This window comes from Zonotrichia albicollis, chromosome 4 (assembly GCF_047830755.1).
Source record: "Zonotrichia albicollis isolate bZonAlb1 chromosome 4, bZonAlb1.hap1, whole genome shotgun sequence".
In the NCBI taxonomy this organism is placed as follows: domain Eukaryota; kingdom Metazoa; phylum Chordata; class Aves; order Passeriformes; family Passerellidae; genus Zonotrichia; species Zonotrichia albicollis.
Genome location: NC_133822.1, coordinates 48,610,936 through 48,634,819, shown reverse-complemented (window position 1 = coordinate 48,634,819; position 23,884 = coordinate 48,610,936). Strand labels below are relative to the sequence as shown.

The window sequence follows — 23,884 nt, the reverse complement described above, 5'->3', positions numbered from 1 at the left end:
AAACAAGGCTTTTAAAGTAGAGCTCCTCCTCTCCATTCCCCCCTTGCTTCCTGCTACAGTTGCTCAGCTGTACCTCACTATTAAAACTGAAGTCAATCATCATAATGGATGAAACCATCATGACAGACTTCCTATTCAAGTGATCTGATTGCCAACAGAAACTTGGTACTCTGCAGCATAATTTTAAGGAAGAGAAGCAATTGAAACTCAGAAAACTGAAATTTTAAAAAAATATCACAAAATAAGAAACCAAGTGCTCAAGTGGATAATTTCTACAGGGATAAAACCAACTATAAAAACTGTCCTTTTAAGAAAGATGGCTGATGAAACTAATTTCAAAAATTATTGCAACCATTCAGTCTGTAGGGGAGAATGATTTGAGTTCATTGGCCCACTTTTACTGCTGGAAGTACAACATTCCACTGTCATCTTACACAGAGCACTTTTCAAACATGAACAATTACTTCTCCCACACTACTTTCCATCAACTTCCATTCTGAAAAAGAACCTACCCAAAGATAAACCATCAGTGTAATTTATTACTCATATACTGCACTAAATATAATCTATTTTTTAATCCGCTTAAAGTAATGCATTATTTGTGGCATTGTTGAAGAAAGTTCTTTAATATCAAATAGGAAACTTCATCATAGCAGCAAGGGCAAATGTAGCAAGGTCTCATATGTAACAGACATACCCTTCATTTTGATTCAAGTATTTATATGCAAGTTTAATCCAAAGCTGTACATCACAGGGGTTTTCTTGGACACTTGCTTCCAAGTTGGAAATGTCATCAGTCTCACTTGTAAAATACCGGACATCATCTGGAGTCACCACAGTATCAAGCACTGGAACTCTTTTTTTATGTTCTGAGGGATGGGCTGTAAATAATAGACAAATTTTTTTAAAAAGAAAATTTCCTTTTTAAAACAGTAGTGACTAGTAACTCTCACAAGAGGTGGCATTTACATATTTCAAGTACTCCCATCAATCACAAGTAAATAGCATTAGCTCAGCATTCTTCAAACTGTATTGCTTGTAGAGAACTGGTTATATTCCAAATGTGAAAGAATGAAAGAATTAGCTGTAAAGTTTGCCTTGATCAACAGACACCAACTAAGGCAGTTCATCAGGCAACATTATGAACTAGACATATTTGACAAAGAAAAAATTATCTCAACTATGAGTCTCAAAAAATCCTTTTTAGAGATTTGCTAACAAATCCTAAAGCTCCTACCTGCAAGAGTCACATGTGAAATGCTATCAGGTTACTGATGCTCTAGCAGCTTCCAAGTCTCAAATGCTGCTTAACTACAGCTTATTTTAACTCCTGACTTCACACTAAATACAAATTCTGTACAAATGTAAGGTAACTGAACACTGATGTTTTATTATTTAAAGTTCAGGGGGAGGGGGAAAGGAGAAAGCAGGGCTGTTGAAGCAAAATAAAACTTTTTAAAAATCCTAATGGTATATGGGCAAGGCTGAAACATTCTAGGGAAACAGTTCCTTATGCTCCTTTTAAGAACAGATAATTAGGCATTCCACCCTAACTTCCAGTCACATTAAAGAAAAAATCTAATAGAGTTACAAGTGTAGGTCAAAACTTTACCCAAAAAATTTACGCAAAATAAAGTCTGCATACAGGAAGTAGAAAGCAAAGAAAGCTATTAAATAAAGCCCTGGTTTTCTCAAAAAACCCTTTAAAAATCAAGTGTTAGGAAGAGGTGGGTGGGTTTTTTCCTCCAGTATTCATTTAAAGAGTGCCACACATCCAGATTACCATATTTAATAGGTCCAACAAACTGTTCCTCTTCACTGCTGCTACTATCTAACAGAGGTTTTCTCCAGTACTTAGGTCTCCATTTCCTTTTCTCTTTCCAAGTTGTATGTGGAGGGGCTGTAAACAAAGTAGTAAAAATTCTTTCAATTTCTGTATTCAAGAGTAAAATATTTTTCCTAATAAGGATTTTAGATAAAAAGATTCTGTGAGTTCAACAGAAAGAAGTGCATAAATTTCAATACTACTTACTTGAAATTTATTGTGCTTAAGTGCATAAACAAATTCTACAAATGGAACTCAAACTATTGTATTATTGCCTTAAACTCTGTAGACTTTGTTACCATAATCAGAATGTATAATACTGAGATAAATAAATTATATTAAAATATATTTTTGGTTTACAAAACCATCAAGGTATACTCATATAGTTTTTACTCATTTATATATATTTTATTTTATCTACCAAGCTACTTACTGTGACTTTTACTCTCGTTGACGTTGCTGGCCAGAAGAACAGCCATCTGATCCACTGACATACGATCTCGGTTTATACCGAAAAGCTTTTCAACATATTTTTCTGAAACAAGAATATGTGCAGCTTAGGTAAGCATATAGATTAAACAATTAAGTAACTTAACAGCAATTTAACACAATCCATTCTAAATTTATGAAATATGACTGCTATAAGAGGCATAATAATTTAACATACTAGAACAAAAAAATGAAAAATAAGCAAGTTCTGTATGGCCACTTGCCTATATGGCAAAGGCATTGTTATAAAATTCCAGCTCCACTGAAACAGGTCTGTCCAGTAGTTACAGAAAGAACTGAGGAAGGAGAGAGGTAAAGATTCCATGTTCACTGTTCCCCAACACCCTGAATAACAGCAATACTTGTTTTTAATGAAATGTTCCTCAGACCAGCGATTCTTTTCTTTCTGTAAGACACCAAGGTAACTACCCACTGCAAAGGACTGAAACGGACAACCAAAGAAACTTCATATAGCTCTATCTTATATATTGCTTCACATCAAAGTTCTTGCACCTAGAGCTTTCAATGGAACTCATTCCCTTCAGAAAATAATTTTTAGATACAAAAGAGAACAAAAGACTCAACCTGTGGCAGTGCTGATTTCCTCATCAGTGCTTTTTTCTGAACAGCCAATCAGTTCTAAATTGTAGGACAGAATATCCTGAAAGAGCTGCTTACGGCTAAGAGTGCAATCTTTCATGTGCTGCCTAAAACAAATAAATAAGCAATTAATACATTTATCATAGCAACAAAATATTAGGAAAGTTTTAGTACACACTTGGGTGAGGCATAAAGAAAACAATATCCACAGAAAAAGTACTGTTTGCTTTGAAAGTTGGTTAAATGCAAGTTGGTTAAATGTATTTCTACATTTAACTTTCCTAAACTTCTCTTTCTAGGCTTTTTCTAAACTTTTCTTCTAGGCTTTTTCTAAACTTAAGCCTACAGCATGGTATTTAGAACTTTCCAGTTCAAATAAAGTAATTATAAGAATGAGATATCACTTTATATCTTAAAGAGTCTAACAATGGTCTGATGACAGCAGCTAAAAGCTGATCCAGAATAAAGCTCAGTCCAGTTTTACCAGTAGTTAGGTTTCCATATTGAGTACATTCCGAGCCAATTCATATCCACTTTTAAATATACTGCACAAGATTGGTAAACAAGTTATTTTTAATACAATTTAACACCAGCCTTTAAAGAAACAAACTTAGCTAGTACTTTTCCCGGAAACTAGAATTACACTACAATATTATTGGTTTTTCACTTAATCATTGATTTGGTATACACTTTTCAAATCAAGGGTGCTTAACAGTTTCAACCACTATGTGAGCTTCTATGAGTTGAAGTTATGTTGAAGTTGTATATAACCAGATCCATTTGAATTACTAGAAAAACGTTAGATATTCTCTATCAGGCCATACTATTTTTCTAAATTCACATCTAAAAAGCCTCCTCCTTCTTCATGGCTTAGTTGAAAGGGGTTTTTCTTCCAACTAAGTATCTGTAATAGAGTATTAAATAACCTGTGCATAGGATCACATATCCAGATCTTTCAAAGAAAAGAAAACAGTACTTATTTCAGACTCAAAGTCAGACATCTAGAAGAGAGGTTTCATTTAGGCCACGAAAATAAAGAACTTACCACTGACAGTCATCATCATTACACGTGCCTGTTAAATCAAAGCGGCAGAAACACTGTTTTGGCTCAATCATATTGCTATACGTTATTGAACTGAGGTACAGCTTCTCCTTGGTACGGAAATAAGGACTAAACCTAAAACGAAACAGCAAATTATGGGCAAAAAGTACACAAGGCAAGACATCCGTTTTCTAAAAAAAGTAATTAAAATCACTCCCGGTATTAAATCTCATTATTTCCAAATCCCTGTTACTAACCAAAAGCACCTACAGGCTAAGAACAAGGCACAAACAAGGGCAAGAGGAAGGGAACAATGGAATACTTCTCAACCTAATTAAGTTTTCCTCTAGCATTCTCATCTCCTTTAGGTGCAGAACTTCATTAATATGAAAACAGGAGTGGAGTAAAAACCCACTATGGAAAGCAAACTACTGAAAGTGTATTTCAGTAGTTTATAGAAAATCTCATGCTCTAATCAGCATTAAGACCAACATCAAATAGAAGTGTACAGATAACTGTTAAAGACTAAACTTGAAGAAACAGTAGGAAAGAAAACATTTCAGCCTCAGAACACATAAACAAACAAAACCAGTCTTAGTCTAGCAGACTAACACTTCTTTTAAATCTTTAGCTGAAGTTTGACTGCATCAATTTTGGGCTTTCTAGCTCCTTCAGGAATTGACATCATAACCTACAAGTTAAAATGAATACTCCTGTAAAGATGGTTTTCTCCATCTTCTACTGCTTAAGTCCATAGTAATAAAAAAGCTGGAGCACATAGTAGGATACAACTTCTCCAGTTTAAATTCAACTGTTGTTGTCTACAATTTGACATATAGGAACAAAGTTCTCTTTAGTCCAAAGACAGATGTGCCAAACTGATTACACTTGCAGCTATTACTGTCAAGTCAAGATGAATCACTGTGATTATGCCTCTTTCCACTGAGGAGAAATCCCAAAATAGATGACTGAGCCAATTTTGACTCAGATTATGTAAATCCCAGCCAAGTTCAAAGACTGCATAACTGAAATATGCTTCTTGGATATACATTGTTTTATACTAGATATAAAAATCCTGCTTTCAAACGCTCAGCCATGTTTTCAGTTTAGTTGTATCAAACAATGCACAATACAACGTAAAAGCAGCATATTGCACAAAACCAAGGGACATGTGCATAGCAGAAAAAAAAAGTGAATAAAATAATTATATTTCCTAAACCAGGCAATATTGTTTAGGGATAGTCAAGTTTCTCACTAGGACTTGTCTTCCTGTACACATCTGGGTATCAAGGAAGAGCACTGAAGACCATAAGAACAAGAACACAAGTGTGAGTCAAAAAGCTGCTACAGTCTTCATACCTGTAGGATTTAAACAGCAGAAGAGGACTACGATATGGTCCAAACGGAAATGGTTTCACTTCAGCTTGTTTACTTTGTGACGTAAAAATATCCACGTCCACTGAAATTTCCTAGGAAACAGATAAACAGATATACAGCAGCTGCAATAGTAACAAGCTTCATGTTTAATTGTAAAACATTTACCTGACCACACAAGAGATCTTCCTTAGGCACAATACAGGCAGTACTTTTCATTAGCAGCTCTTTCAAGCTGTCAGCTTTAGCATAAAGTTTTTTCAGTTCATCAATATTCAATCCAAGGAACAGCTCGGGCTCCTCAGAAGCCTTTTTAGAAAGTTTGTTTATAGTTTCTTGTTTTGGAGTGTCCATGTGTTTAAGATTTGGCTTTGTAAAAGAATTCGATTCTCTGAAAGATCTCCTTCGTTCTCTGTTTGAATTAGACAAAACTTCATCATCAAAGTAGTTTTCTTCACTATCCAAAGTCAATTTGTCCTGTGTAAGATCATGAAGTGATGGCTGAGGTAATGCAAATTCAGATTCCTCTTCTACTTGAGGCGTGGTATTTGATTGTTCCTTGGTTTGAAGTGCACGGGCCTCCTTCAACTTCTGAATCTTTAGAGCATATTCATATTCTAGTTGCTGCAGTCGTTTTTTCTCTAGTGCAATCAATTCTGCTGAAGGCTTTTTTGGACTTGATGCAGGGGAGGTATCCAATTTCAACATTTTGCTTGGCTAAAAAGAAAAAAAAAATCTCTATTTCAATTTTCTCATGTATTTTAAACTCTTGCCTGAAGATTTCAATAAACAGCAGAAAAACAACAAAGGTTTGCCACAACTCAAGTGGCAGATTTGCATGTTTTGCGATAAAAATTACCCTCTATCATGTACAGGGAGGGAAGGCTTCAACAGAAGTTCCGGCCCAAATTAAAAGTTGAGCTATAAAACAAGTACATACAGTGATGTTGGGAGTAGGAGGACTAAAATTTAGAAAAATATTTTAGTCTTGCTTTTGTATATTTTGTTTTTCAAAACAGTATCAGATCCACTCTGCAGCAACTTAGCTTGATAGTTTAACACAATCATTGATGTCTACCAACAGAATTTTCTTTTTTCACAGCCACACAGCTCCTCTTATTACTTAGCTATGAATGCCACTCCCCTAACATGGAAATGCAGGCTTTGAAGAGTTTTCTTCCTTAAATCATTAATGCCTTTTTTTTGAATTCTCAAAAATGAACAAAACCAATACGAATATTCCCTGCATTGTTTCTGAAATGTTTTCCTGAAATGCCACTTGAACTTTCCTAACCAAAATTGATAATCTTTTCCAAGTAGTTTGGTTTAAAAACATGCTGACTTACACCAAGATGATCGTGCTCTAGCTTTCGTTTCCCAATTTCCTTACTTGCTACTGCTTTTGCTCGAGCAAGTTCTTCTCCGTATTTTAATGCCAGAGCTTTTTTTACTGTAACTCGTTGTTGAACTTTATGTATCTGAAAAAATAAAAATAAAAACTAAATACTACAGCAAGATGCAAATTTACAGATACGATCACATAATAAAATATAATCACATGGAATTAATGAGATGTAATATAACTAGGTGGGAATTAGTAAGTAATTCAAAGAAAAGTCTACTGCCACCAAAAATCAAGCATCCCATTTTAAGATTTCCAACTCTAGGAAACAAGCATTTCAGAGTGCCAATTACATGTTCCTGAAGCCTCTTGAGAAATGCCTTGTTAGCATTCAAGATCTTCTCTGTTGCTTGTAGCTGTTCAGCCAGTTTGCTAATTTTATTTTCAGCAATTCGAACATTCTCTCTCTTCTTGGCCTGTTGTTGCAATAAATTTTTCAAGACAGACTCATCCTTTATCAACAGCATTCTGAAATAAAAAAGGAAAACTACTTAGGGCAATTGCTGCTCCTCCAAAACCCCAGTTATTTAAGAACGTAGCTCTCCTAACTCACAAAAAACTACAAATTAAGCCTCTGCAAACAGTCCTAATATTCAGAAGACAGTAAATAATGTCAATATATACAGCACATTTCAGCATCCCAAGTTCAGCATCTAAGTATAATGCAGAAAAAAACATTCTAGTTACAAGGACAGGGGAAGGTAAGCAAATGCTCTAAGACTGTTTTTAATAGAATGACAACCAAAACACACATTCTTGCTTTCTGTTAAGTAACAACCTACCTCCATCTTAGGGCACATGCACCTACTTCCAGATTACAAGCCATAATATTATGGCACAGCAACAGAGTAGATAAATAACAAAAAGTTATGCATCAAGGGAAGATAAACACTTAGATGGGTGTGGATAAAGAGAGGATGGAAGATTATTCTTCAGTTGATGACTGATCGCAACCTAGTTAATTCACAAGACCCTACAGAAATAATCAAGTGGAAAAAGAAGCCGAGAAGAGGATGCAAAGCACATCTACTTCCAATTACTTTGTAATTTGAAATTAAGGTGAGAAACATGGAAGAGGCATGCCAGAAGAGAAAAGCCATATTAGCTGGCACAAATCATAATCTTGTCACTGAACATAAATACAGCTGAAAACGCTTAGTATGACAAATCATACATAAAAGTTATCAAACACCTCACTGGCAATACAATACAATTCCTTTTGCACAGCAATAGAATTAAAGGCTGAATAGTTCCAAGACAACAGGAAAAATCATTCTTTAAATGCTACACATTTGAAAATATTTTCTCTTCATCCTGTTAAGCAAAAGGTAGGACTTAGGACAGTAAAATGCATACCTGTTTTTCTTCAGCTTTGCTTCTGCTTCTGTGACTTGTTTGGTCACTACTGCTATTCTCCCAATTCCATCAACTTCACCATCAGAATTTGCAGGGGACGAATTGTTCTTCACTGGATCAGACTTAATTAAGCGCTGTTTCTCACGACTGAAACAAATGTCAAAAACAAAGCTGTTCAGTAGCCTCAACAATCATTTTCAAGTGTACACCCATGAGTTTTTAAATTTTTGAAAATAGTAGCAGGACAAGATTTCAAGTTAAAAGAAAAAGTACTTTCCACAACTGTCATCAGTACTCTAAGTCAGTTCAAATCCCAGGATTTTCTTTAGACCTCTATGTAGTCTTACTAAAAAACTGCATGGGGGAAAAACCAGAAGGTGATGGCAAGGTTTTTAAACTCAGATCTTCCTTCAGGTTACAAAAGTTGACTAGTTAGTAAAGGGCTACAAATAAAACACATTTTACATTAACAATTAAACTAAGATTACCTGGCAATCTCTTCTTTCAGAAGTCTGTATTCTATTTTCTTATCTTCTGGCAGAGCCTCTGGAGTTCTCATTGGATCATTCTCTTTTTCTGATTTTGGAGGGGCTTTGATTTTTGATGCCTGTTACAATTAGACTCAAGTCAGTACCAGTCATACTAGATTAAAAAACAGCTATCAAATAGTATTTATAAGAGGAATTATTTCAGCACTAACACAGTTGTTCAAGGCTAGTAAGATCTTTCAAGCCACTATGTTTTTGCCTAACAATACATTGAATTTTAATTGAAAAAAATCAAACCAAAATATATTCCAAGTTCTATCCTCAGGATGGCATCTTCAACAAAAAAAATTTTATTAGCTTGTGCAGTCCAAATTACAATGTAGTTCTCCAGATGGGACTCTTATTCCCTTCTGATACAATTCAGTATTTCTTGACTGAATTCTAAAGTTTAAATTCCATATACAAAGAAAAATAATTGAAGTTTTAAAAATTTTGACAGCATTTACCTCAACATTTCTCCTTGCTTCTTTTATCATAGATTCTAGTCCTCCAAACACACTGCTAGTTGAGTTAGAGGGCTCTCCATCAGACTCACTGTCATCTGAGTCATTTAATGTAACGACAACGGACTTGTGTTTTGGAAGCTGGGGTGAGAATGCAAAAAGTTTTACAGTAAGAAAACAAAGTTAGAGACACAGGTATAACAGAAGACATACTTACAAGAAGAGAAAAAGAAGGTTAACTCCTTTTGTTACCACACACATCAATCCCACATTATAAGAAAAAAATAAGTATTTGTACATCTCCACAAGACCGTAATATTACACATAGTCTTGATATTGTAACATGAAAGTTACTCCAACATTTTCAACCTACTCCCAAGCATCTGCAGCACATTTATTGGTCCATGGTCAGAGAATACAAATCTCCAACATCTAACTACTATACTTGATTAATTCATTTAATTGCAATTAAAATTATCATCTGTCATTTGCAAGGAATTTTTTTAAGTAACTGAGAGGTAACAGCCAATCAAATCTGCATTAGAATTGGTGTGGCAGACAGGCCAAAGCTCCCTCATCTTTCTGCTACACAGTTGAGATGTCTCCTGTCCCACAGCTGTACTAAGCTGGTCTTGCAGTGAGCTGCTCAGGCAGTTTAATTGGAGAACACCAACAGAACATAATAAATAGATGAAATCATGATTAACCACCTTTTGCCAACACAAATTTTAAAAGCTCACTGAAGATCAGGTGACTGCCAATTCCAGCACATAGGAAAATGCAGAAACAAGCAGGCAACCAAGCTTAACCTCAAATGCTCTGGAGTTACAGCTTAGAAAAAAGTAACTTTTTTCACATTTCCAGGACTGCTCTTCTGATCTCCCACTGTAGATCTGGACACCTATAGCTACACATTACCCTTCATCTCAGAACAGAACCTTGTCAAAACTCTAGGTGTCTTTTAAAGCATTAACCCCATTAAAAAGCCACCATTTTTTTAAATGAAAAATACTCAAATTTCCACAACCAGTTCTTTTTGATACTCTGGGCAATTCTCAAGATATGGGTTTTATGTACTACTGCTGAACATACTCCAGTTGCATCAGTTTCTCACCACAACAGGATAGGCAGGTGAAGTTCCAGTTTATGTTGGTGCATAAACACTCCTCACAAACACTCTTCCAGCCACACTCACAGACATGTTAACTGATGTACACACTATTCACTGAAAAAATTCAACAACTCCTAGAAGGAAAATTACTTTTTCCCCACAGAAGTTAGTTTTCTAACCAATTTAGCATGTTAAGTATATTCAGCAATGGGACTGATGCTCCAGACCCCTTTTAAAGGAAGGAAGACACCAACCGGCCAAGTGCAGGAGGAAAAGCAAGACTGCCTCTCTTTTGGCAGTGGTGCCTGTGCTAGTCTGGATAAGAAAATAATTGAACTAGATTTACAATCTCTTAGTTCACTGTATGATGGCATATCTTGACGCTCTCTTTAGTTATAAATTCTTGCCTCAAAGTTTTTCTAGAAGAGCATATGGATTGTCAAGGTGACTAATAATTCAAATGCTTAACTGAAGCTTCACTCTTCTCTGCTGTATCCCTAGAAAATCTAAGTCTGCTCTTCACTTAAACTGAGCTCAGTTTCAACTCATAGCCTTATTAGTAGGAAGCACCAGTATTTCCTTACTGTGATCACTGCTCGTGGAAGCCTCGGTACTCTAACAAACTTTGTACTTTGCACCCGTGGCTGAGACACAGTATTAATACTGACAGCAGACAGATTACTTCTTGGCACAGGCTGCAAGTTGTCTGGAACAGGAGGGGAAGGTGGACCGCTGTTACTTGATGTTTCCTAAAAAAGAGAACAAAATATGGTCTTAAAAATGCACATTATACATAGCTGCTTTTAAAAGCATCAGTATAAATGTGACTGTTTCATACATGTCTTGGAACGTGAAAATGTGATTTAGCCAGACTACTGAAATGTACTAGACAAATGTTGCAATTCTGCAGTAATATCAAAAAGGCACACAAGAGTAGGCCAGTTATTCACAGGTCAACTGCCAAAGACCCTTTAAGAAAGGTCAAAACTAATACATTTTTTCCAAAACCACAAGCTTAGCTTCTCACTCCAAGAGAAACCCTCAAAACAACAACAAAAACTAGTGAACCTCTTCCAACATCTTTTCCTAAGAGGCTGAAACAAAGTTACTTGTCTTACTTTCTAAATGAAAAGTTCAAAAGTAATAAACATTTTCTGGCAGAAAACCCCCATTCCTTTGACTTAATCCATTTTCAGTACCTTGAAGTTTCATAATTCCTTCAGAAATAACAAAAAGGTGCAATTTACAATTCCAGAATGGTTCTTGTTGATTGTTAAGCCTCTAGAAATGCAGCGTAATACCCCTGATAAGCCTCACTTACAGCAGGTCACACTGAAATTTTGGTCAGGACTGCCATCTAGAGGCTTACATTCAAAAAACAATAGAGTACCTCAGCTCTGAAAGCACGCTTGTTGGCTAGAGACTTGAGTAACTCTTCTCTTAAGAGCATCTCCTCCTCCTCTTCCTCATCAGCAAAGGGAGGTTTTGGAGGCTGCTCCGGCTCTTCAGGGGGAAGAGGGGGAAGAGGTGGAGGTGGCTCAAGAGAAACACAAGGAATACCCTCCATGTAAAGATGGCTCAAAGATGGTACGGGCTGAGAAAAGAAAATAAAACAAAGGTTTGAAATGTGGAAATTATTACCCTTTTATGATTACTTAGCAGAGGCTGAGACTGAGATCATTCCACGATTTACAAATAATTTAAACTGTGTCCTTTTAATTAACATTCAAACTACATTTACATCCCTGTCAAAGGCTGTGATTGAACAGTAAGTTATTTCTCACAGAGGTTAATGGAAGCAATAAACTTAGATTTAGATAGCGGAAGCTGTGGAGAAATACAAACTAAATGTAAGAGAGACTCTGAACCAGAGGTCATTTAGCCAGAGAAATATAGTTGACCAGCACTCTTTAAACAGTTTTATGGAAGTATCTTAGCTAACACAATTACAATTTCCCTTAGTCGAAAGTTCAGAAGCTGTCATGAGAAGAAATGGTACCTTTCTATTGCTTTTCTGACAAGAGTAACAATCATTCACTGAAAAAAAAGGGCAATGAAAAAAACTCTGCACTAATTGAACTTCATGTGGACTCTCAGGTGAGAAAACAGAAAACAGAGTCTAGTTGGAATGTAAGTTTGAATGACTGATGAGCTGTATGTCTTGGCTTTTCCGTCCTCTAGGTAACAAGTCAGAGATCAAGCCTATCTACCTACCTACGTGGCCTAGAGATAAGGGGCAAAGTTGCTTTGTGCTAATAGTTCCAATTCATTCTTTTTTCTTATGTGCTTCAGACAAATTTTTGTTTTTGTATGAAAAAGCACAGCTCTAGCAATGAAGTGAATTTCAATTGCATCAGCCAAGGGTCAGTTGAAATAAAGACTTTTTAAAAAGCAACCACAAGTCTAAGAGATAGTTCAAGAGAATCATTAAACAGAGTATAGTACCCAAACCAGAATCTAAATTTAATCCTAGCTTTAGCATTAGAAATTGGATACAAAATGAGAATTATCAAGGTTACTTACTGGAATTGGAGGAGGTAGCGGCAAGGAAATTGGTGGTACTGGAGGTGGATAATATCCTCCTATTGGACACTCAAAGAAAGGAGGTTGAACTGGGGAAGAAGCTGTAATTAAAATACTGAATGTAAGATAACTGACAGGTATTTATTAAACAACAAGTCATGCTTTATGCTTAAGATGAAAAGCAAGAGAAAAAAGTATCCAATCAAGTACTGTGCTTAATGAAGTTTTCTCAACTCTCCGTATGTTGACATGGAACACAGAAACCCAACTACCTTAAATGCACCTCAGACTCAAGAGTCAACTAATCATTTAGGCTGGAAGAGACTTCTGGAAGGTGTATGACCCAGCACAAGTGCCCAAAGCAGGGCTGCCCCCAAAATCAGGTTGTCAAGTTCCAGGTATATTTGACCACGGAGATTGCGAAACATTTAAGCCTGTGCTAGTAGTGTTTGACTATCTTCTCTCTAAGCAGAATTTGTTTTGTTGCAATTTAAGTGTTGCTACCTGTCCTTCTGCTGCCATTTGACAGACGAGTTTGGCTCTGTCCTGTCTGCAACTACCCACTAAGTAGTTGAAGACAAGAGCAAAATCCTTCCTTAGCCTTCTCAACACAAATGCAGCTTTCTCAGTCTCTTTCTGTAAGCCAAGTGCTCCAGTGTCTTGATGAACTTTATCAAAAATAAGCCTGAAATAGTTTTCCTTAGTCAAAAAGGTCTTTTGCTAGGCTCATTGTAGAATGTCACTCTCTCCTACTGTGAAACCAGAAAACTGGCAATCTCATCAGTGATTCACAGGCCCCTCCAGACAGTGACCCACAACAGTCGCAGTGTCACAATCCAAGCTATGGCCTGCCTGTCACCCAAAGCCATACTGCCAACCCATTTGTCACTCAGTGTCCACTGGGATGCCCAGGCCCTTTTTCTGCAAAGCTGCTGTCTGTCCAGTCAACACCCTGCACAGCTGATTGGGAAGATACAAGCATAAACCTACAGTACTGCCATGAGAAAAATATACACTGAAGACCTTCAAAATCCCACTACAGCAGAGATGGAAAGAGTCAGTGTTAACACAATGAGCTCACCTTAAAATGTTAGATCTATAATGCAGACAGCTTAAAACACTTTCTTTCTAGAACAGCGACTTATTTCCTACATTTTACCTATTTTTACCAACCACCATATAAGAAAACTGTAAGTCTTACCTGGTGAGTTAGTTTCACTGTCTGTATCCATAGCAACTTCATCGTAATTATCATACTGATATATGCCTCCTGCACTCTCTGTAGATTGCTTATCCAAAGACCATCTCAAGTCTGTATCTGATGACTAAACACACAAAAATGTATTTTATTTACCTGGTCTTACATCATTATTTCAGAGTAAACTACTAAGAAATGAATTCTGAAAGAAAGTCCTTAGAATTTTTTCTTCTAATTGATTTATAAATACAATTTACTTATCTTGTACAAGAAAAAGAAACTGAATATTACTTTTTAATCAAATCCGCTGCAAGTAGCAACTAGACAAATCCACAGGCAGTTTTAAAACTCTATCTCTTCCAGGATGATGGGGTGGGGGGTGTTATGATACATAGAAAAAAATTTTAAATACCTTTTAGGTTATTATATATCTGGTAAATGGACACGGTTATATATTTCTGAAGATTGCAAGTGAATTAAATGCTTTATTACTTCTGGTAGTCTGCCATGACGGCTAGCAAGAATGCTTGAACTACCCTTGCCAGAAACAACTCTCAGGTGAAGAATCTTTTTATTGTCCCAGAAGGAGCCACATGCCACACTGAGAAAAACCCAGAGGCAATCATAAATCAGATTGTTTTAAGATCTCCTAACACTGCATGGATACCAATCAACGCTCAGGACTGAAAACATGCGTACGACTTCTCAGACTCCTTAACTTGTATCTTTCACAGGCATACAGAAGACATTTTGGTAGCTTCTAGAATATCAACTGTTTGCAGTCAAACATCTTTAGTCTCCATTTTCCACTCAGTATTAATATAACTATGACTCTTTTACAACATGACCTCAAACAGGGAGCCTCAATTCCCTTAGATGCTGTTTCTTCTCACAGCATTAGTGGCTCCAAGCACTTGAAGCATGCAGCAGCTCCAGTGGCTGTATTGCTTCCAGGCTGAACAAAAGAATGCTATAGTAACAGTAATTTTTTCCTGTAATGTACCAATGTTTTAGAGACAGGCATTAGTTACTCAAGTGCCTTTTGCTCAATAGGAGAGAACAAGAACAGCCACGATGACAGCGTGATGACCACTGCACTAACTCTATCACTTCATCAATTTGACACAACATAAAGTAAAACTAATTATCTTTTGTCTCAGTGTATCTTATGTCTCAACAAAATAGATTAAATACTACATTGAAAAAATACTACAAAACAACATTGACATTTTGAAATAAGCAACTCACTGAAGTTGTATACACAGAAAAAGTCTAAAAGTTTCACTAATTGGTTATTGTTAAATTACAGGCTGCTCTTTGATCACTATATTCAAAATGTCTTTGGAAAAAAATGCTTTATCATTGACTTGCAAAGGTACAACTCATAGAAAAACTGATTTTCCAAATCCAAGAGGAATGCTTCTCCAGCATGGACTGTAAACACTGCAGTACATTGAGCTTTTCTTTCATTGCTATATTTTGATTATTCTAGGGGTGGGGGAAGCAGGGAGAAGAACAGGGGGATTCAGAAAGGACGGTGACACAAAACCAGGGGAAGCAAGACAAATCATTCATGAATCCTAAATGTAACACCAGAACATCACATAAGAAATTTCTTACCCTGCTTCTTGATCTCCTCTTTCCTCCAACTAGCTTCATAAATCGATTGTACTGCTCTTCTTGATTTGAGAGGTCCCTAATTTTTCTTATTTCTTCTTCTCTCTTTCTTCGCTCCTCCTCTTCTTCTTGTTTCCTCTGGTCTTCCTCCTTCTGCCGCCTGTCTAGTTCCTTTTGCTGCTGTATCTTCTTTGAGGTCTTTGTCTGTTGCTTCCTCAAAGTTTGCTTGCCTTTAAATAAAGAAGTTTGTGATTAACACCATCTTACCTAATTGGTTCCACCTAATCCTAAATTCTTCAAGAGCTTTGAGTAAATGTGAGAGTTTAGAACGACTAAAGGCTCATTGCTCACATTTGCTTTTTTTTTTTTAGGCTATGCCATTGACAGCCATTTCAGTAACATCAAACTTATTACCTGTAGTACTAGGTTTTTTTGTTGAATGTGCTTTTGTACTGGTTTTGATTTTCTGTGTTACACTTTTCGTTTTTGTTAATTTTTCCTTGCTCTCCTTCATCACCTGTTGTTCTTTTTGCTGCCATTTTTTACTAGCAGACTGAAGTGCAAGAAGCCTAAGTTGCAATTCAGACATCTCCTCCTCATCATCAAGCAGTTTCTTGAGAAGAAAACAGAAGAAAGGACAAGACAAAAAGTCAAGAAACATAATTCAGCAACTTTTTCTTTGCAAGGTCTTTTGAAATCTTTCCCCAATATTTTTACTAAAAGAAAGCTCAAAATGGTGTAATTTATTAAAAACTGACAGTTCCTATTACTGGAATGCTTCTGGACTGCCATTTGGAAAAAGCTATCAAGTACAATAATGCAATCATGCCTCATCTATGGAGGAATATTTTCTTACCTTTTCGGATGCAACATCTGAACTGCTAAGCTTTCGCACTGATGTTTGCTCTTTGTCTTCTGTACCTTCCAAGAGAAAAATACCATATTTTTGAACAAGCTCTTTCTCCTCAGACAGAGCTACATTAAAATGATACGTGAATTTTAATCTACATACAACCATATTTTATCAGTATCACTGATACACAGTATAAAACAATAGCAGTGGTACATGCAAGATCACATGAACAAACATTCATATAAATTTGGCATGTCTGATAAAATCATGACTCCATAAGCCTAAGGCAAGACTTGTCATTTCTTAGTAAATCTATCTTAAGGTTCATATGTACTTTGTCAAGAAACAGAAAAACAAATTTGCAAACAAGGGGAAAAGAAGACTTCTTGTCATGTGTTTTAAACCCCATCTCATATCAGCTGCTGTCCTGAGCATCTCATATTTCCCTGGCAGCTATTTTGAGTAACTGGTCATTCTTTTGCAGAATTAAATATGAAGGCCCAAAGCTGCAGTAAGAACACACTTACTCCATTTCACAGCAAAGGCAAACAGAAAAAAGATATTGTGGAACAAATAGTGGAAATGAATAGTACAGCACTGTTTTTCCATAAATATTTAGGTGCTAAAATATTAATTTCTTAGACGTCACAAAATATATCCAATTTTCATAATGTACATATAAACACATATATTGACATACTATATTATATATATATAATATGTATATATATACATATATATACATTATATTATGTATACATGTATACAAAATGCTGTACATATTGCAGTATTACATAATTTATTATAGCAAATAGTCAGTAATATAATTGGCTGAAAAAAGTTATGCATTTTTATATAACCATCCATGCTTATAAGCATCAGACAAAGGAAAAACTTCAGAGGAAGAGCAATACAGCAAAAGAACTCCAAGCTTCTCTAAATTTTCTTTCTTCAAAGGAAGATTCCTTCCCATTATTCAAACTGGTGAAAAATAAATTCCAATTCTGTACAGCTTTAACCTTTCCTAGCATTTCATAAAAATTACATTCAGAAAGGCACTGTTTAAAGTACAGCAATATCTTATACGTAAACAAAAATGAAACTTAAAAAATGCAGAAGGTCTTCCTCTTTGCACAAGCAAGCATTTTTTAAAAATGCACTTCCAAAAAAAAAAAAAGAAGAGTAATATCTAATACCCATATGAACTATAGAAAAACTTTTAAGAAGTTAGTATAGTTATGTGAAGTTCCTAACCATCCACTTCACAGGATGAAAGTAGGAAGACAGATAGTACAGTAGGTTTTTTTATGCAAGCACACGAAGGGACATTCTATACAAGTACAAATGCTCTTTCAAACCAGAAGGGGACAACACGGACACAACAGACTAAAGCACAACACAGGAAGTAAAGTAGAGAATATTGTCAAGCCTGTCACAGCACCTGAACCACAAGGTTCAGAGAACCACAGAGAATTAATATGACAGACTGAAACTTTTGTAAGTTTTAAGACAATTTCCTCAACTTTTGCAAGCCTGCAGAAACACCTAGTACAGTATTTAAAAAACCATAAAATGTGAAAACCAAATTTTGCTTATTTCCCAACACATGTAGCAGGTATTGTGACAGTAAAGAGATTAATGTAGCATATATTCACTTAATATATATGAATCTGCAATAACTCCAATTAGCTGAATTTTTCTTTGGAAGCCTGCCTTGTTGTCATAAACATTCACTCATACATAACCTGTCTGCTTTCAGATCATTCATATATCATAGATTTGAATATCATTAAAAATTAAATGCTTTTAATATGCATATTACAGCATCTATTTTTCACTATCATATCAACTGTATTATCAACTTCAGTGCTTTTTAAGTTTGGAAACTGGATTTTTGAGACTATTTTGCTTTTTACACAGCTGTTTTACTCCTGTCAGGCTATGTACTCATACACAGACTACTAGTTTTTCTTTTATTACCAAAATTAGTTTTATTCATATATGTCAATAAAACCTGTATGACCTCTTAAAGAACACCAAAAAAAACCTATTATTAATGGGAAACACACAAGGGGGAGAAACTACCCAGAATGAGGTGGTTTGACTAATAATTATCAGTTTTCTCTTTTGTTTTCTTTACAAGACCTGTCTTGTTTCTGAAGTCATACATAAATCATTCTGACTTTTAGTGCTCTAGTCCTACCTTTCTTCATATTCCATATTCCTGCCAATTACTCACCTGCATTCTTATTCAATCCATTAACTACTTTGTCTCTTCCCACTCAAATTGACAGTTTACACACACTGGCAAATTAGTGAACACCAGATGACAAGTGATAGCCCCAGGCACCACGCTCAACCACAGCAATCACTTCTTAGAACGACATGCTGCCTTTAGAGTAGGAAGCTTATGTCGGCTGCCTTATTTTGCTGCAGACTCAGAAGTAAGCTCTAGGGCTCTTAGTACAGGCCAGGTGGACATGATCACTTGTTTTTCAGTAACTCAGGGGTAACGCATCTCAGCAATTACCTTTTTCAGTCAGCAGCCCAGAACTATCTTAGACAAGACATTCATATTCTACTCTTGAGCTTCATTTTGTCTACAAATCCTTTCCATTTCTGGCCTATGATTTCTTGACTATTTGTGAATACCAACAATGATCAAAGTAATTCTTGTGAAAATATCTTACGGTGTTAATAACACCAAGGTTGTGGGTTTGATCCCTGTGTGGGACATCAACTTTTAAGAGTCAGACTTGACGATCCTTGCCCTCCAACTCAGAATACTCCATGATCCTCATCTTACACTTAAGCTAACACAAAAAGGTGAAATGCAGAAAAAGGGGTCTCTAAATGTTCTCTTTTCAGCTAAAAACCCCACATTTTGCTTCTGCAGAAAAGAAACAAGGCAAAAGCAGAAGTAAAACTTTCAGTAGACACTCAATGATTACTGCTGTGAGCAGCAATTAAAACCTTCAAGTCTTGTCCTCATGCTTTTTGCTAAACAATCAGTCTAAGAAAACACATTGTTTAAAATACAAATCCAAAGAAAAAGCATGCTTCCAAACATGTTTATGTAATTCAATGAATCAAAAAACACAAGAGTTAAGTACATTAAATCTTTAACTTGCAACTTCTAACATGTTAATTAAAAAGTTTTCCCCAAGACCAAATAAATACAATAGGTAACACTGATGCCTTAAGTTTTTAGCTTTCATATTTTTCAGATTCTGTACTGCCTTAGTGTGCAACTGTGAACTTCATATGAAGTGTTACCAAGTTGTTGTCACAGTTCAGTTAGACAAAACAATCCTTGTCCAGCTTGAGACCCAAGGACACCATTGCAGCTTCAGGCCCAAAAAGTGTAAACAACAGCAAATTGAGGAGCGCAATCTATGAGGATGGGACTTCAAAATCTGAACCTACTGTAATTGGACAATTAACCCCAATTCATAAATGGACCAAAAATAAAACTGTTAACTCTCGGGACCAAGCGTCCATCTTAGGTGGAGCCACAGCCAGGCTCTTGTACTGCCTAAAGTGCACCCTTTGAAGGCCTTTCTAATAAATACCTACTTTATTCCTTTAATACTGTCTAGCCTCTGTTCTAGGTAGCCTCACAAGGCATCAACAGCTAAAATAACTTTACAAGTATTTCTTTACCTTGGCCAGATTCTGTTGCTTCAGATTTTTGCGAGGACTGCTTCATTCCTTCTTTGCCTTTTTTCAATCTGCTCCTCTCAGCTGGAGTAGGCAGTTTTTGTCTGAGAGGTTTCAGTTCAAATGCCTGAAAGCCCATAACCGGATTTTTCTCCTCAGGAGGTCCTTCTTTTACAGAGTCCGTTTTAATACTGTCATTTTCTACACTTTTTTGGTCCTCAGTGTCCACTGTTTTTTCACCATCTTGTTTTTCATTTTCTTCCCTGTTGCTCAAAGCCAGTCTTTCATCTTTATTAATGTGTTCAAGTTCTAATTGTATCTGCTTATACTTCAAGAGCAGATCCTCAAAACTTTCTTCCACGGAGCTTTCATTTTTAGAAGAGTGGTTCTGCTTTCTAGATGGGGACCTTCCAAAAGTTTTAGCTGAAATACGGGTCAAGAAATTCAAGACAAGAACTTGTATAATCTTAAAACAGTATCAATATTACCACTGAAGACCAATTAAGACAAATGTAACTTATGACCATTCTCATATATTTTACCTTAACGCTAGTTTGAAAAATATTCTGAATAAATACAACCAGCATGCAAAAGCTGTAGCCATTATTACATACTGACAAACATTTTCTCAAACTGACAATTTCAAATATCCTACTTATGACAAGAAGCTCATGAACTGCTAAGAAGTCTCATCTCTTACTCACACCGCCCTCCTGGAAACAACAGCTATAATGTTGACATGGTTCTCTATCATGGAAAGTCAAAATTCCAGAATTCATAGTACTGACTTGCCATCTCACATTCTGAAAAAGACAGGTTAACTTCTTTCTTACTCATTTTAGATTTCCATAAAATGCCACATCTAGCCAATACTAAGGCCATAGCACAATTACACACTGCAGTAAATACAGTTCAGCAAATCAGGTAAGGCAAAGAAGAATCAATGAACAATTGAAGGGAATAAAAAAAAGTAACAAAGGCTTGAAACCAAAACATTCAGAAATGCTGAAGACAACTGACAATTACTAATTACTCAGAAAAGTTTACCAATGAATGTTCAAGGCAAATAGTGGAAATATTCTTAGGCACCGCCATCCATAGCAAAAGTCGCCACTATTTTGTCACTATCAACTCCTCTCACCTTAAACTGACCCTCGAAAATGATCATGTAAAATAATCAGGCTCAAGGGGAAATCTCAGGATACCAAGTCAGGTTTTACTCATTTGACTCACAGTATCAAGCCCACTGTGATAACAGCTGACTCACACACTCAGTTACACAAAACGCTTTTTGAACAACATCATCTCTTAAAACAATAAGCAGAGTAAAACTAGAGGCTAAAATAGGTGTCCTCTGAATGCAGACATACTGAATCCAAAGGAAAACATACTTGTCTTCTGCTCTCAACAAGCACTGACTACTTGGATGTTTCTATGCGTTAAGTTCTAACATTAGTATGAAGAATCTCTGTAAGTATCCTGCAAAAGCTACTTCCGTAATAGCAGGAAATGTTCTGCTTTACAGTGCTTTCTCAAGTGTCAGCACAAAAAGCAGAAACCAGCTAAGATAAACTACATAAAATCCAAAAAGCAATCAAAACAGTCTATAAATATGTTTAAAATGCTAAAAGCTGAATGCAGTAAAACACCAAATTATGCAATAAGAATATCTGCTGAATTCCCTTCCAATATCTACTTCCAAAGAGCCAGCTACGTTCGTAATTTCGTAAGTCACAAGGAATTTTGAAGCTAATCAGTCTAACTGCTATTTGCTATTGGAATACTTAAATAGCTTCCAAAGTCATCTGGAGATGGATAACAAGACAGTTTTGAGATTTTTTTTGTGCTCAGGATAATACAATTGCTAGAAGCTCCCACCAAGAAATTCTGTGGTTCAGGTATGTAGAAAATTTTTTTTAGTGCTTCTACACATAGAACGCAAGACTCCATTAAGTGCTGTGAAAGGCAGACAAGCATGTACATTTTGAAACAACTGCACTACAACCAACTCAAGAGAAACTTCATCCAAGAACCAAAAAGAAGAAACTGGGAGTTAGAAATGAAGAAAAATGTACACTGCAAAGAGTTCAGAATTCAATGGAAACAGGAAGTTCCATAATGGTTCTGTATTTCAGACTCAAATTCCACAATTCTCTATGCAAGAATTCCTGGAGAATTACTATATAACAGCTTAACATTAAAGCTGCCAAGAACTGAAAGAGAAAAGCCTAAAAGCTAACATCCTAAAAGAGTAACAGGAATTATTTAAGTGCTCTATCTTAAAGAATGTCCCTTATTCCACTTAAATATATATTCCTATAAAACACGGTGCAAAGCACAAGTTTCAAGGATAAATCAAGCAAACAATCCCTGTCTTACCAGACTGTCATGGTTTACCCCCCCTCAGCAACTTATTACCTCACACTCTCACTCCTCCCTCCCTTCCATGGTGGGATGGGGAAAGAACTTGGAAAAGGGAAATGTGGGTTGAGGGAACATGGACTGATAAAAGAACAGTAACAAAAATCAAGTAAAATAGTAATAATAATGAAAATGGAGATAACAAAAAGAGTAGAATAACGCCCAAGGAAGGAGGGTGATACACAATACAATTGCTCACTACCCACTGAGAGATGCCCAGCCCAGCCCCAGGCAGCAACCAGTGGCTCTCAGCCAGCTCCCCACAGTCCATACACTGGACATGGCATTCTGTGGGATGCAACACCACTTTGGCCAAGTTTGGGTCTGTTTTGCACACTACCAGCTTCTTGTGCACCTCCTCACCGGCACAGCATGGGACACTGCAAGTCCATGACTCAGTGTAGGCACTTCTCAGCCTAACACACTTCTCAGTGTATTATCAACATTATTCTCACATTACACCCAAAACACTGCCCTGTACCAGCTACTAAGAAGGCCAAAATCAGGACTCAAGACACTTGAAACATTTTCCAGAGGGAACTTCCACAAGCCTCCTTGTATCAGTTGATATGAAAGTCTCCTCTGAAGTCACTGAACTACAGTGGTACTCCACTAATGTTACTAACATGAAGGTATCTTAGTATTGATTAATTCTCTAAAATTGACTGTATTAGGTGGCAAGGAAGTTTAAAAAACAGAAAGTAACTCATATTGAGGGAAAATCATGGACCTTCCTTAACTATATGATCCATAAACAATTGAATGGCCACTTACTAAAGAGCAAGAGTAACATAATATCCGCCATCTACCACGTTTCAACAGATGTTTAAATCTTAAGTGCCAAGAACAAGAACACTTCCAACATCTTCATTTTCTACTTTTGATTTGAAAATAGAATTATTCATTTCGGAATCTCTTTTAATTAAAAGAGAGAAGGAGACTGCATCAGTCTCACTAAGAAACATTACAAGTTCTGTTTTGGACAATCTCCACATTTGTCCTGCTAAACTCCTTATACAGAAAGTAACAACCTCCAGGTACTCAGAGCAACACTACAAAGAGACTTGAAATCTATTTTCAGCATTAGAATTGTCTTACTGTGAAACCTTGGGCAAATCACATCTTCACTTGCCTGTCAGGATAAAACCCTTCAATGAAAGGCTCCAATGAAGCCTTCGATAATGCCATAATTTGAGACTAAATAAAATAATCTCTATTGCTAATTTACACATTCCATCTACATTTAAACAAGTAAATATTAATGACATAAATAATAATCTTGTATCTAAAACAAGATTCAAGAGACCCAAGAAATCAACCCATGCAGTTGGTTCTAGCAAAAACACATCCTTTGACTATTGACATGAAGGACAATAGAACACTGTAAAATTCTGGAGAATAGGATTTAACCACTATCTCTCT

The 23,884-nt window shown here is 36.1% G+C and overlaps 1 protein-coding gene across 2 annotated transcripts in view; it reads right to left on the bottom strand.

Moving 5' to 3' along the window:
* The window catches only part of ZFC3H1 (zinc finger C3H1-type containing), a 41,188-nt gene that overhangs the window by 15,761 nt on the left and 1,543 nt on the right, over positions 1-23,884 (bottom strand). The window contains exons 2-21 of one of the 2 annotated variants that reach the window (XM_014272257.3): positions 20,045-20,464; positions 16,385-16,449; positions 15,943-16,141; positions 15,532-15,758; positions 13,915-14,038; positions 12,714-12,814; positions 11,581-11,784; positions 10,775-10,939; positions 9,083-9,220; positions 8,577-8,695; positions 8,089-8,235; positions 7,026-7,200; positions 6,677-6,808; positions 5,499-6,047; positions 5,316-5,425; positions 3,960-4,091; positions 2,900-3,021; positions 2,259-2,360; positions 1,784-1,900; positions 698-881 (exon numbers count right to left, since the gene is read on the bottom strand). In XM_014272257.3, the coding sequence (XP_014127732.2) occupies positions 698-881; positions 1,784-1,900; positions 2,259-2,360; positions 2,900-3,021; positions 3,960-4,091; positions 5,316-5,425; positions 5,499-6,047; positions 6,677-6,808; positions 7,026-7,200; positions 8,089-8,235; positions 8,577-8,695; positions 9,083-9,220; positions 10,775-10,939; positions 11,581-11,784; positions 12,714-12,814; positions 13,915-14,038; positions 15,532-15,758; positions 15,943-16,141; positions 16,385-16,449; positions 20,045-20,464 (3,532 nt within the window). The remainder of the gene's footprint in view (positions 1-697; positions 882-1,783; positions 1,901-2,258; positions 2,361-2,899; positions 3,022-3,959; positions 4,092-5,315; positions 5,426-5,498; positions 6,048-6,676; positions 6,809-7,025; positions 7,201-8,088; positions 8,236-8,576; positions 8,696-9,082; positions 9,221-10,774; positions 10,940-11,580; positions 11,785-12,713; positions 12,815-13,914; positions 14,039-15,531; positions 15,759-15,942; positions 16,142-16,384; positions 16,450-20,044; positions 20,465-23,884) is intronic. The other variant, XM_014272262.3, reaches the window with a different exon arrangement.